Raw genomic sequence first — 14,933 nt, forward strand, 5'->3', positions numbered from 1 at the left:
AGTGAAATGACTGCAGATTTGAGGATTTCCTTCTAGAATGAGGCAGAAGAATTACCTATTCATACAGAGCCCTTCTGAGTATTGAGAGTTACAGTAGAATCCTTACTAAAGATTATACAGGGAGACAAGAACCATGGAGGTCTGTTCACTGTCACCACTTGAAGTGTTTCTGACATAGCAGGTTCCTCACAGCAGCCTTCACATCCTTGTTCCTCAGGCTGTAGATGATGGGGTTCAACATGGGGGTCAGCACCCCATAGAAGAGGGAGATGAGCTTGTCTGCGAGGTCCTGCTTGTCTGCCCCCCAGGGGTCCTTGGACTTGGGTTTCCCGTACATGAAGAGGATGGTCCCGTAGAAGATGATCACCACGATGAGGTGGGCAGAGCAGGTGGAGAAGGCCTTCTTCCTCCCCTCAGCAGAGGGGATCCTCAGGATGGTGGAGAGGATGAAGACATAGGAGACAAAGATGAAGAGGACAGGGACCCCCAAAAAGATTGCATTAGCCACCGCCATGCTGATGACATTGATGGAGATGTCGGCACAGGCCAGTTTCAGGACAGCCAGGATCTCACAGGTGAAGTGATTGATGACATTGTCCCCACAGAAGGGTAGCTTCATTGCTAGAGATATCTGAACAGTGGCAGTGATGCTTCCAGAGGCCCAGGAGCTGGCAGCCATGGCCATATAGGCAGCCTTGCTCATGACCACTGGGTACCTAAGGGGGTTGCAGATGGCCACATAGCGATCAAACGCCATCATGCCCAGGAGCACACACTCCGTGGCTCCCATGGCAAAGGAGAGAAACATCTGCACAGCACAGCCTGAGAAGGAGATGGTCTTCCGGGGGGTCAGGAAGCTGTCCAGAATGAGGGGAACCGAGGAGGTGGTGTAGCAGATGTCCAGGAAGGAGAGGTTCCCCAGGAAGAAGTACATGGGTGTGTGCAGGTGGGAGTCGAGGACGGTCACCAGGATGAGTACCCCGTTGCCCAGCAGGATCACCAGGTACGTCAGCAGGATGAGCACGAAGAAGGTCTTCTCTAGCTTTGGGTGGGCAGAGAGGCCCAGGAGGATGAAGTGGGACACAGGGGAGGAGGTGTGGTTGTTACTTTCCATGCTGTCTCTTCTGATAACTGAAGCAAATTCTTAGGTCTGAGTCTGAGTCTGACATCTTTAGTTTTGCACAGGGCCAGGGCATCAGCCCTGCAACTCCAGTGATCAGAAGATGGTTCTGAAAGCCCACGGCAGGGGTTCTTTGCAAGGAGACAAGCAACAAAATCAGTATTGATGATTGTGAGTTAAAGATGCCAACATCACCAATTTGGTTAATTGAATGCATCTGATCAATAAAATGACACCCAAAACCTGTCACTGTGTTCATATTGTGTCCTATATGACAGCTCAGCTGTCACTCAGTGAAGTGACTAAATGTATTTCATGTTACCCGTGCTTTGTGACAGATGTCACATAAGTTGCCTCTCTATATATCTCCCTCTCTGTTTCCCTCTCTTCCTCTTCTCCTTCCTTCCCTTTCCTTTCTCTTTCCATTCTGTTTCTATCTTGTTTGTTTGTTTGTTTGTTTTAGTTTGTTTTCTGAGTCTTACTCAGGCTACCCTGGCTTGCCTTGAAACTCATGGCAATCCTCCTGCCTTAGCCTCCTGAGTGCTGGGATTACAGTTGTAAGCCACCACACAGCCAAAAGGATAGCTTTGATCCAGGTCCTTCTCAGATAAAACACACCTTGTTTCTATCCATTTGGTTCTAGTAACCACCAGCCCCATTGTTTCTGCCCACTGACTTGTCATCCATCCATCCATCCATCCATCCATCCATCCATCCATCCGTCCATGCTCCATTAATTTACTCACTATTTCTGAATATCCAAGCATAAAAATGCTTGTTGATCAGCCAGTGTGTGGGTGTAATGGTTGCTAAGATGATCTCAAGGACCCAAGGTTGGTCTTAGGTAGACTTACTGCCTTAGTAGAGAGGAAGAACTTAGGGGTTCAGCAAAGGGCATTGGTGAAAGGGACCTCATAGAAGCTCTCTTACTGATAGTGTATTCCACTGTGTCTTTAAGGGAAAGGGAAGGTTGTATAGAGAGAGCTTTAACAAAGCAGGGGGTGTCTTCCTAGGTGACTTTATACTCTGAAAATTCTGACATGTCCCCAATAGTTTTTCTTGAAGATAAATTGAGGGGAGGCCCCAGTAATCCACAATGGTTCCACAATGGATTCCTGGGAACCTAGTTCTTTTAGACGTGTGTGTGTGTGTGTGTGTGTGTGTGTGTGTGTGTGTGATGTCATACTGCTAGCTTTCTTTCCTTCTGGATAGGCATCCACAGGCCTCAGTGGATATGAGAGTCCTTGATACTTTGAGTCAGCCTGTCACCCAGACTTCTACTGCAACACTAACTCTACCCATAAAAATTTTTTTCAACCTTCTGTCCCATTCTAGATCCTTTCCTGAACAACATTGGCACACTGCCTTTCAGTTCCTGGTTGTGAAAGAGCTCAGTAAATTCCCAATCAGCCTACTGTATGTTTGTAGAACTGTGGAACATCAGGAAATTCTCCACATGTAAGGAGCCAGCATTCTCTCACACATATGATTGTGTCTTTCTCCTCCTTCAACTGCCTGAGCTTGTGGAAGGTCACCGTGAGATGGGAACCTTCTGAGTTACAGGCCAGTCTACCAAGCGGGGTGCGCCCGGGAACTCAGACTAACAGACTTTATAAGTCTCTTGACTCTCAGTTTTCTCAGATCCCAGAGGGGTCCAATCGGGCCCCCAGCCTTGGTCATACCCTTGAAACTGCTTCATTTATTTTCTTCTTAAGTACAGTCTGTATAAAGTCAAGTCAAACACTAGGAATACTGACATGCTAATGAGAGGTTGAAGTTGGCTTTTATGGGAATCCTTACTTACCTTATTCAGAAACCTATTGAGAAGGGCTACTTGAAGCTAAGGAAGTTCCAGGCCAGAAATAGCCACAGAGGTTTAAGGGGCCCAGGCAGGAAGATGTCACCTCTGATATGAAGAAAAAGCTCAAAGTTTGTCTTCTACATTTGGTCTCCGTTCTATTTCAGGCAGAATGGGCACCAATACAGAGGGATGTTGATTTGAAACCAGTGCTATACCTTGGAGTCCTGCACTCCCTTGAGTGATTAAAAGTTTACAAACAGAATGGAACAGTTGGGAAACTTCTTATCCCTCTGGGACAATGTCCCCAACATCCAATTACAATGAAGCACCCCGGGAGCTGTCTCCTCCTTCTGATGTTCCACTGTTACTGAGGATGGCAGGGTAGATATGCCCATTCCTTGCTAGGCTTTCTGCAAACGTAATATAGCTCATGCCTTTGAGAAGAAGGCAGGCTCCAGGACAGTGTTGGTCTGGAAAGGAGTTAGGTTTCTGCCACGGACCCCCCCAGTTGGGTATAGGGGCCCCTGGGTTGAGGGTCCTCAAAGTCTAGGTGGGTAAGGATTTGGTGGTGACAAACAGAAACAAACACAGAGGCAGTTTGAATCTGAGTGTATTTTGTAGCTCTCAAGTAGAGGATTTTATACATTAAAAACCAAACATAACAACTCTTAGAAACCGTATCCAGCAAAACAATCACTAATACCAACAAAAATCATTTGGCACAGTAAAATACAAAAATCATCTGAGCATTACGACTCTGACACTACATGTTCAGTGAACCATAAACAGAACAGGTAACAACATTATTAATAATATAAATCATCAAAATACTAAAATTCTAAAAGGATGTACTCAATAGGGCAGTCATCCAAGGCTAGTGGCATATTCCTAAGAACAGGTTAGTAAATCTTTATGGTCAGTGCTCTTAACAGCTGACCTAACTTTCCAGCATCATATGGTTAATTATTATTTAACATCTAATGCCTGATTTTTTTTATAAATCTTCAACACATACATTTAAACTATTTTAATTTTTTGTTTTGTTTTGTTTTGTTTTTGTTTTTGTTTTTTCGAGACAGGGTTTCTCTGTGTAGCCATAGCTGTCCTGGAACTCACTCTGTAGACCAGGCTGTCCTCGAACTGAGAAATCTGCCTGCCTCTGCCTCCCAAGTGCTGGGATTAAAGGCAAGGGCCACCACTGCCTGCCTTTAACTTTCTCTAATTAAGACTTTCTTTACCATATACCAAAACTCACCTCTGGTCACACACATGTAGTCCTATGATATTTTATTGTTGAGAAAGTTTTTATCTATCATAATAATTTTGTAAATTATTTAAAATAAAGCAGAATGGATACAGAAAATGTGGTATATTTACACAATGGAATACTACTCAGCTATTTAAAACAATGAATTCATGAAATTCTTGGGCAAATGGTTGGAACTGGAAAATATCCTAAGTGAGGTAACCCAATCACAAAAGAACACAGATGGTATGCACTCACTGATAAGTGGATATTAACCCAGAAGCTCAGAATACCCAAGACACAATCCACATATCAAATGATGTCCAAGAAGAAGGAATGAGAGGTCCCTGGTCCTAGAAAGGCTCAATGCAGCAGTGTAGGGGAATACCAGGACAGGAAAGTGGAAAGGGGTGATTGGGGAACAGGGCAAGGGAAGAGGGCTATGGGACTTTTGGGAAGGGGGGATCCTGGAAAGGGGAAATCATTTGAAATGTAAATAAAGAATATATCAAATTAAAAAAAAAGAAGAGTAAAGCATTGGTTTCCCCAGAGATTACATCATGTATGTTGCCCCATCTCAAGAAATGGTTTCTTACCCATTCTTCTTGCTTAAGATCATGGCCTAGGCTACCAGGAACCTGTAACTAAGAAAAGGAATGAAAGAGAACAAAACAGAAAAATTGCCATGAGAACTACGGCTCAGTAGGTCTGCTTCAGCCAAGATTACCACAACCAATTCCAAGAGACGTCCTTCTTTTAAAGTCTAATGCCTCAGTCTCTGAAACTTGTCACACAGATTATTGGGGTTGGTGTGGCAGATTTTGTGTATGAGTTTAGCGTGGCCTTGGAAAGGCAGCATGGCAGGAGTGTGTCATCCACAGAACTTAAAGAGAGGGAGCTGGACCTCACAGGGTCAACAGGTAAAGAGGAGCCACCTAGGGACCTGTGTGCTCCACTAATGGGCAGAGAGCCAGAGGCAGAGAGTAAGGGGTCCCAGGGCCAAAGACTTCATTGGAGACTAGATCATTTCCAAGCAAGTTTCCTGAGACCTAGCAGGGAACATGTTCTATGGGGTCACACTAGACACCAAAAGGTGGTCTCTACATCATATCTGCAAGGTCTTGGAAGATGTGGGGATCAGGAGATGAATCAAGCAGACCGTCTGCATGTGGTCCACAGGGAGGCCCTCACCAGAAGGCAGTTGTTTAAGGAAGCTATCGGGACGGAGGCAGAGGAATGGAAATTATGTGAAGATGGTCTGAGCTGTGCTTCTGGTCAGAAGAAAGTCAGACCTATGTTGAGAATAGACATAGAGGAGCACAAAATGAGGTTCACTGATTAGGTTCCCTGTTACCCCAAAGGAGCATTTTACTGCACAAGACGCCATCTTTCCTGCTGACAGTCAGCAAGGCTGTTTCCATTTTGAGCCTTAACAAATAAAGTTGTTACTGTCAGGGACAAGACTTTTGTATCCATTTCTTTTACTCATTGGCTAAACACCTGAGGTCAGGGCTGCTGGATCACACCACAGAGATGTGTTTAGTTTTTTATAAGAACTGGGCAGACACTTTACAAACGTGTTGTGTGCATTGCACCCTGGCCTTGCCCACATTTAGTGTGGACAATTTTTGAGTTTTAGCTACCCTGGTAGGTGTGGGGGTAACTCACTTTAATTTGCATTTCTGGACTATGGGATGTTGAGCGCTGTTTTAATTTTGTTCCTGGTCACTTCTATATTTTCCTTTGAAGATTGTCCACTCAGACATTTTATATCCATTATTTTCAGTGCTTAAGAAAACATGTCGAGTTCCTTATTTGTTTAGCAATCTGACCTTCTTCAGCTATGTGAAGTGTACATAGCCTCCCTTTTGTGGTTCACACATTTCTTTTGAGTTGAGGTCTTACTGTGTCTAGGTTGGTCTGGAACCCTTGATCCTCCTGCCTCAGCATCTCACCGTGTCTGATGTGTACAAATGTTTTCTTAATTGTGTCTTCTACTGAACTATCTTGTATTTTGATCAACTCTATTGATGTTTTCTAGCTATTAATTTTCATATGTATTCTAATAAAATATTGTCTACTCCTGGTATGAAGATATTTTCTTTCTGAACTTTGTAGTTTTACCTTTGGTTTAGATTTGTGATTCACAGTGATCTAGCTTTTCTATATGGTACAAGTTAGGAACAAACATTTCTCCATATGCTACCGAGGCATCTAAGTAATACTTTTGATTATTTTTACTTAGCATTTAAAATGGTGTTAAATTAGTGTATAGGCTTGGTATAGTAGCTCACATCCCTAATCCCAGCATTCGAGAGGTGGATGCAGAAGGATCTCTGTGAGTCCAAAGCCAGCTTGGTCTATACAGTGAGTTTCAATTCAGCTAGGGCTACATTTTTTTTTAATTTAAAAAGAATTCAGTATGCCAAGTATTTGCTATCATTATGGCCTTTCCAAAAAATGTAAAGGATTCTCCCCCCCTTATCTTTGTCACCCCTCTGCTGCCTCTATCCCTTTAAGCCTTTTTTCATTAATTAATTTATTCACTTTACATCTTGATCACAGTTCCCCCCTCCTCTGCTCCTAGTCCCACCTTCACAACCCCTCTCTTTCCGTTACCCCTTCCCCCTTTCCTCAGAGAAGGGAAAGACCCCCATGGGTACTAATTCAGCCTGGCACATCAAGTCTCATTAGGACTAAGTGCATCTTCTCCAACTGAGGCCTGACAGTTAGGAGAAGCAAATCTAATGGCAGACAACAGAGTCACAAAGAGCCCAAGCTTCAACTGTTAGGGACCCATATGAAGACCAAGGTATGCATCTGCTACAAATGTGTAGGGGGCCTAGATCTTTGGTTGGTGCTCAGTCTCTGCAAGCCCCCATGGGCCCAGGTTAGATGATTTTGTAGGTCTTCTTGTAGAGTTCTTGACCCCTCTGACTCCCTCAGTTCTTCCCCCAATTCCTCCTAGGACTCCCTGAGCTCAGTCTGATGGTTGGCAGTGGGTCTCTGCATCTGTTTACATCTGCTGCTGGATGAAGACAGTTATGCCAGGATCCTGTCTGCAAGCATAGCAGAACATCATTTTAGTCAGGGATCTCACTTGTGCTTGGTCTCAAGCTGGGTCAGTCATTAGCCATTCCCTAATCCCTGCTTTATCTTTATTCCTGCACATTTTGTAAGAAGAACAAATTTTGGATGAACAGTTTTGTGGATGGGTTCATGTTCTCCTCCATCCACTGGAAGTCCTGCCTGGGTACAGGAGGTGGACACTTCAGGCTCCATATGCCCAGCTGCTGAGAGTCTCAGCTAGGGTCACCTGCATAGACTGCTGGGATCCTTCCCCTCCTCCCCACCACACACAGGGTCATCCCAGGTCCACAGCTCACCCCAGAGACGCCCCCTTCCAGCACTGATTTCTAGTATCTCTCCCAGCCCTCTCCTGCTGCTCCACACCTGGTCCTCACCCCGTTCCCCTCCCTGCCTCCAACCCAAACCTTTTAATGCCCCCCTTGGTCTCTTCCTTTTCCATGTCCTGTGAGTCTTTTTTTGATCAACTTTCACTCTCCCTCACTGTCTACTTTGACCTGCTCTTTCCTCCTGCAGTTTCAGAGTTTTATGTCTTATGTTCAGTCTTTGCTCTGTCTGGAGTTGATTTTTTCCCAATAATTCTTTTTTTTAAATTCACTTACATCCCTTTCCCTCCTCTCTTCCTGGTCCTGCCCTTAATACTGTCCTTCTCTTTTCTCAGAGAAGAGGAAGCCCTCCCCCCTTGGGTACCACTCCTTCCTGGGATATCTGATCCCAGCAAGGCTAGGACCCTCCTCTCTGCTGAGGTCCAACCAGGCAATCCAGGTAGGGGAAGGGGTTCCAATGGCAGGCTAGTGGTCCTGGGTTCTTTATGAAAGAAGACTGAGCCAGCATGGGGAGCAAGCCAGTCAGCAGCATCCCTCCATGGTCTCTGCATCAGCTCCATCTCCTAATTCCTGCCGTGCCTGAGTTTCTGCCCTCATTGCTTTTGATAACCAAGTGTTAACTATGAGTGAAAAACCAACCAAACAAACAAACAAATAAACCTTCTTCTCCCCAAGTTGCTTTGATCATGGTTTTTCATCACAGTAATACCAAACCTCACTGATACAGTTTGAAGAAAGATATTGTTCATCTTTATAAGCTGTATTTCTTTAAAAAACTCACAAATAAAGAATCACACACCAAATTCATCAGACTCAATATACACTAGAATGAACTGTACAGTTAGAATCACCCTTCTGAAGCTGTGAGATCGATGGTAGATTTTACACTTTTGTTTGGAAGTTTCATGGGGATTGCACTGACTCTGTAGCCTGCTTTTGTTGACCTAGGAATCTTAGCGGTATCGGTATTGATCCTTCTAGTTCATGGGAGAACATGGCGGCCTTTGACCTTTTAATGTCTTCTCTCTAGGAGTTCCCTTCTTCCAGTGTCTTTACAGTTCTCATCGTTAAGGCATTTTGCTTCCTTGGTTATGTTTGTTCTATGTGTTTGTTTGTTTTGTTTTGCTGTCACTGGAAATGAAATTGTTTCCCTGATCTCTTTCTCAGTCTGTTTCTCATTGGCATGCAGGTTAAGTTTGTCTCCTACCACTCTGCTGAACGCATTTATGAACTCTAAGGGGTTTTTTTTTCTTATTAAGGTCTCTTTTAGTTATTTTTTAATTGAATTTATTATTTTTGGTGTGCATGTATAGGCACTTGTGTATCACCATAGGCATGCAGGGGTCAGAGGATGACCTGCAAGAGCTAGTTCTCACTGTCCACCATGGATTGAACTCCCACCACCACCACAGGTATTGAACTCAGGTCATCAAGCTTGGTAGCAGTTGGCTATAGTCACTGATCCCTCTCCGTGGCCCACATATTAGGATCTCTTTTGTGTACATCATCTGAAAATAAAGATGTTTTGATCCTGCTTTTCCTATTCGTAAACCCATTAGGTTACTTCTACTTAGTTGCAGTAATGAGATTTCAGCCACTACACTGAGCAGTAGTAGACAGAGTGGACATATTTGCATTGTTTCTGATCTTAATGGAAATGCATTTAGCATGATGCTGACTACAGGTTTGTCATACAAACCCTTCACTACGCTCCCTTGTTTCCTAGTCTCTTCAAGGCTTTCCTCATGAATGATCATTGGGTTTTGTTAAGGTCCCCTCTTGCATCAATTGAAGTGACTGTGCCATTTCTCTCAAGTCAATTTATGAAGTATATGACACTTATTTCCTTCTGCATGTTGAATTATCCTTTCGCTTTTGGGGTGAAGTCAACTGGATCATGTTGAATGATATTTTTGATGTGTCCCTATTTCAGTTTGCGAGTATTTTATTCAGAATTACTGTATCTGTGCTCAACAGGGAGACTGATAGTTGATGTGTTGTTCTTTTTTGTGAAGGGTTTTGTTTGCTTAATACATCTGAAAAGAAATCATATACAAAGAGTTGAGACACAAGAAAGGGAGACTGATAGGTGATGTGGTGTTCTTTAAGTGAAGGGTTTTGTTTACTTAATACATCTGAAAGAATTCATATACAAAGAGTTGAGAGACAAGAAAGCATTGGATCGGCACTAACGAATCCACATGATCAGGACTGAGGAAGGAGATTACCTAAACATTTTTAAAAACTGGAGCCTGCAAACAGAACAATCTGATAAAGTCTCTGTTAACACTTAGAGTCATGAGGCTGTCGTCATTTTTCTTGAGAGAGCTTCAACCAGTTGTTCAAGGGTTCCTCGTGGGCATGGAAGAACAAAAGGGCAAATCCCTGACTGGTCCCCGTGTTGGTTGAAAGTTTGCTCCCCACCCCAACGCTCATAGTTTCTTAATGAAGCAGGCCTGTAACCTCATCACCTGAGAGGAGATGTCCGTCATCAGTAATGGTGTGTTTCCTAACACCGTCCCTTAAGGAACCCTAGGTTCCAGGTCTTCAGCTTACTCCAGGAACACTACAGTGAGTTGTAAACCTATGCTAAGTGCATGTGTATAACAAAGTGACTGACAGGCAAAAAGAACTTCTTTTTAAAATTAGGAACTCTATCCATTTGGTGTATTTCAAAGGGCACAATACACTTTTTTCCACTTATCAATGAAGGAAGTTAGAAATTATCCCTCTCCCCAGATCAGCAAATGGCATACTAATACCCTTGAAAGTCACAGTCACATGTAGACTGCATCCTAGAAAGAGAGCATCACAGCGTCCACCCAGTGTCATGTGTTCCATCAAAGCCTGGATCCACTCAAGGGTGGATAGAAAAGGCAACTTCCAAGATGGAGTATGTTATTAAACCAGGCATTGCTGTACTCCTTCCTAAGAGCACCAGGTGGGGACACATTAGCTAAACTAGGCCTAGGGAGTGGAATGTGGAAATAATCTGTTCTACCCTGACACAGGCTCTCCTTGGTTAACAAATTTTAAAATGCAAGTTTAAGAAACAACCACACACACCCCCAAAAGGAGAGAAGGGTTGAGAAAAAACAAATTAAAACTGAAACAGAAGACACCAAGATGCCCCCAATTTGCTCTCCAAAATGGAACCAGGGAGCAGCTTTGACAACTTAAATTAGTCTGTTAGAGTCAACACAAGCATGCCTTGGTTTTAAACAAAACAAAACAAAATATTTGTGGGGATTTTTGTTGATCTTTTTTAAAAAACAAGTAAACAATCTCTAGCACTCATTGCTTTTCAGACAATACATAATTCTTCAAACTTAACTATTTTTTAATGATTTATTTATTTTTTATATATGTGAGTACACTATCGCTGTTGCTGTATTCAGACACCCCAGAAGAGGGCTTCAGATCCCATTACAGATGATTGTGAGCTACCATGTGGTTGCTGGGAATTGAACTCAGGACCTCTGGAAGAGCAATCAGTGCTCTTAACTGCTGAGCCATCTCTCCAGCTCCTCAAAATGAACTATTACTGGAAGGTCAAGGGGAGCATACTAGTGGGCCTTGCCTCGCAAGAGTGTGTGTGGATGGGTGCTGGGCATTTGTCATTATTGCAGAAAAGAATTTTAATTTTTAATCTTTAGTTTGACTTAAACATTGCTTTTAGTATGATGACAACAGCAGCTGTGCAGAAAGGGCTCTGGAGGCCGTCAGAGCAGCACACACCTGTGACTCTTTCTTCTTCAGTTCTGGAGGCTCCAGGGCAGCCAACATTGCTTCATCAAACACATTCTGTAGGCCTTTCTGTGTGAGGGCTGTGCACTCCACATACTTGACAGCCTTCAGATCCTGCGCCAGCTTTTCAGCAGTCTCTGGAGTAATAGGCTTCTGTTTGTTCTTGGCAAGTTTCTCAATAGGACAGGGGTCATCTTGGAGATCCACGAGGGTTCCAACAAGCAGGAAAGGAGTCTTTGGATCTCTCAGGTACTCCCTTTTCTTTTACATTTTCAAATGAGGATTGAGAGACCACTGAGAAACATACTAGAAAAACATCTGTCTGTGGATAACTTAGCGGTTGTAGTCTGTCATAATCCTCTTGCTTGGCAGTATCAAAAAGTCCAAGAGTATATGGCTCTCCACCAATCAAAACTGTGACTGCTTAGTAGTCAAAAATAGTTGGTACAATTCTGATGGAAATTTGTTTTTTATGTAGGATAATAGGAGACATTTTTTTTTTACCAGCAGCACCATCACCAACACACTTAAACATCAGCATTGCAAAAATAGTTTTGTATCCATTTTTAATATTTAAAATTAGATGTTGACCTCAGCTTCTCTGTCAGGGAGTTGGTAACACTGTGCGGGGTCTCCTTGGCTGCCTTACAGGGACTTGCTGTGATGTTCTTTTTGCTGTGCCTTTATCTGTGTTTTGATAGCAGGATGGTGCTGACTTTATGAGTTTGAAAGTGCTCTCCTTTTTGTATTTGAAGGAATAATGTAAGACACATTTAATTATTGTGCTTCTTCTTTAAAGGTCAGGAGGGCCAGGTGTATGGTGCATGCCTTTAATCCCAGCCCTTAGGAGGCAGAGAGAAAAAAAAAAACAGAAGGAAGGGAGGGAGGGATGGAGGAAGGAAGGAAGGAAGGAAGGAAGGAAGGAAGGAAGGAAGGAAGGAAGGAAGGAAGAAGGAAGGAAAGGTCTGGAGAAATCCAATTATTAATTCAGCTGAGGTTTTTCACTCCAGAGCCTTTAAATTACTGTTTAAATGTCATTGCTTGTTACAGATATGTTTAAACCACTTGTCTCGTTTTGATGTAATTTTGCTATGTCATCCGCATGTAGAAATCTATCCATTTCTTTTAGACTTTTCAAGTTTTCAGGTATGCCCTCATGAGTTTTGACTCTCAGTGGTACCTGTTGTCATGGTTGCCTTTTCATCTCAAGTTGTATAAATTTGGATATTTCTCCCTCCTCCTCCCTCTCACTCTCTGCTATCTTGTCTTGTTCAAAAGTCACACTATTTCATTGACTACATTGTTTAATTTCTATTCATTTCTTTCCACGCTGATGTAACTATTTGTTTACAACCGAATGCCTGTGTGTTAGATTTGCCCTAGTCTTGCCCTGGCCCTGCAGTGCAGTTACTTAGTCACTAATCTGAGACCTCTGTGACTTGCCAGCACAGACACTTGAAGCTCAGCAGCCTCTCACCATTACTGTCACTGTGTCTCATAAGCTTGGGCATGCTGTGTCTTCATTTTCTTTCAGACCTAGGGGTTGCCGAAAATATTTTTTAAAAATCGACCTAGTCATTCCAGCGCTTGTGCCAGCAACTTTCTCTGCCCCATGGGGCTGGCTGGCCACACACTGGCAGGCAATGGCTGGCCTGTTTTTATCTTGTGGAGACTCTCTGGCCTGAAGCTCCCCAAACATCTCCACCCAGCTTGCTATGTTCCCCTTTGCAGGTCACTTCCACGCCAGCCCCATGCTTCAAATCCCCCCAGCCTTTGTGGTCCACATCCGGCAAACCCATGCTTTGCTGCTGTACCTTTCTCTCTTGAAACCAGATGAGCTGCAGTGTGAAGGAAAACACAACACAAACTTAGTTCAGAAACAAAGGTAATTCAATCACTGGGTGCAGCAACTAAAATCCTAACTTGTAAGCCTCATTAAATCTAAATCCTCTGGTGGTGAATCTTGACAGATCCGCCAATGAAACCGGGAGACACTTGTAGCTACAACTTGTCCTTGCACTATCCCTGTCCAAAAGGAGGTAACCCCCTCCTGCTGCTTCTCTTCCCCTCTCCAACCCGGAAATCCCACCTACTTGCCCAGTGATTGGCTCCTTTATTCACTAGGGGATTGGTTCACAAGAAGTCACCTGAGTATGACTCATTCCTTGTCCTCAGCACCATCCAGGAGAGCAGAATTAGCATCAACATGCAAACAGCACAGGACAATCCAGGGACACCTAGGACTCTTACATTTTTTCCTTCTTGAGTTTTTCAGTAGTCTATTCATTTTCCAGTAGAGTGTTGTTTGATTCAGGAGTGTGTGGATTTTCTTTCTGTTGAGTTCCAGTTTTAATCTACAATAGTCATATAGAATATAAGAAGTCCGGTTTTCCTGGACTTTTTGTTGACCTCTTGTTGAGACTTCCTTGTGACCTCATGTTTGATCCACTTAAGAGAAAGTTCCCTGGGCCTTTCCATTCATTTTCCTGGTCATCTAGTCATCTCTCCTATCCTTCTCCACACTTGAACCTGAATCCCCCTTCCCCTTCCCACCCCTCCCTTCTAGTTTCCTCCCATCATCTGCCTCTTATGACTATTTTATTCCTCCTTCTAAGTAAGAGTTAGGCATCCTTGCTTGGGCCTTCATTCTTTAACTTCTTAGCGTATGTGGAATGTAACATGGTACCTGTATGTTATGGCTAATATCCACTTATAAGTGAGTACATACCATGTATGTCCTACACAACATCATCCATGAGATAAGGATTTCAGGGAGTAAAACTGATAGTACACATTGATAGTGCTGTGTGTACCAGGAAAGGAAGAAAACCACATTAAGACATGATTAATATTGGGAAGACAGAGGGAAACCAGTAGGGATATACAAATAGAAGTGGAAACTGTAGAGGAAAAAGATTATGGAGATATGATGAAATTTTGGGTAAAGGTGGATTGACGATGGGAGATGAAAATAAGTTAACAGATAATGTAGGACGGTCCTTACTCTTGGGAGGCTGAGGCAGAGACTATGACAAGAGAGAAAAGGAAAGAGTAAGGTGAGAGGAGCAGGATGGGCTGGCCTGCTAAAATGACATCGAGTATTAAATGGAGATGTGTGGATGAGAGGGAAAGGCAGCCGCGTGAGATACAGGAATGAAGGCAGATGGGACACGAACCCTCTTTGCACGCTTAGCACACAGCTCTCTCTACTCTCCTACAGTTCCAGGGCCCAAAACCAAGGAGCGGTGGTGCTGCCTGCTTTCAGGCTGGGTCTTTCCATGCCAGTTAAGGCAATCAAGACAACCTCTAACAGACCTGCCCACAGGGAGGTCTGGTCTAGACAGTCTCTCACTCTCCCAGGTGATCTGAGGATGACTTCTGTGACACCATCAATATTGGATCCTCATCTGGACTCCTCTGGGTTATCCTGTTGTTACCCTGAGTCACAGAGATCCTGAAGTTTTGGATCTGCAGAACTGGCCCTTTGGTGTGTCCCAACCATTCACAGATGATACAGATATCTGGTGGACCAACTCTGAGCCCTGATCTGGGCCTAGGGGACAGCTGAAGCTACATTGTGTTTTGACCACAGCCACATGAGTAGCC

The 14,933-nt window shown here is 43.6% G+C and overlaps 1 protein-coding gene and 1 pseudogene across 1 annotated transcript; both read right to left on the minus strand.

Annotated features, from left to right (window-relative positions):
* Positions 1-151: 151 nt before the first annotated feature.
* Positions 152-1,114, minus strand: LOC127680729 (olfactory receptor 13C7-like). Its single transcript, XM_052176373.1, has one exon. The coding sequence runs from the start codon at positions 1,112-1,114 to the stop codon at positions 152-154; it is 963 nt and encodes a 320-aa protein (XP_052032333.1).
* Positions 1,115-11,255: 10,141 nt separating this feature from the next.
* Positions 11,256-11,868, minus strand: LOC127680237 (cell division control protein 42 homolog; annotated as a pseudogene).
* Positions 11,869-14,933: the final 3,065 nt, after the last annotated feature.

This window comes from Apodemus sylvaticus, chromosome 3 (assembly GCF_947179515.1).
Source record: "Apodemus sylvaticus chromosome 3, mApoSyl1.1, whole genome shotgun sequence".
NCBI classification, from domain to species: domain Eukaryota; kingdom Metazoa; phylum Chordata; class Mammalia; order Rodentia; family Muridae; genus Apodemus; species Apodemus sylvaticus.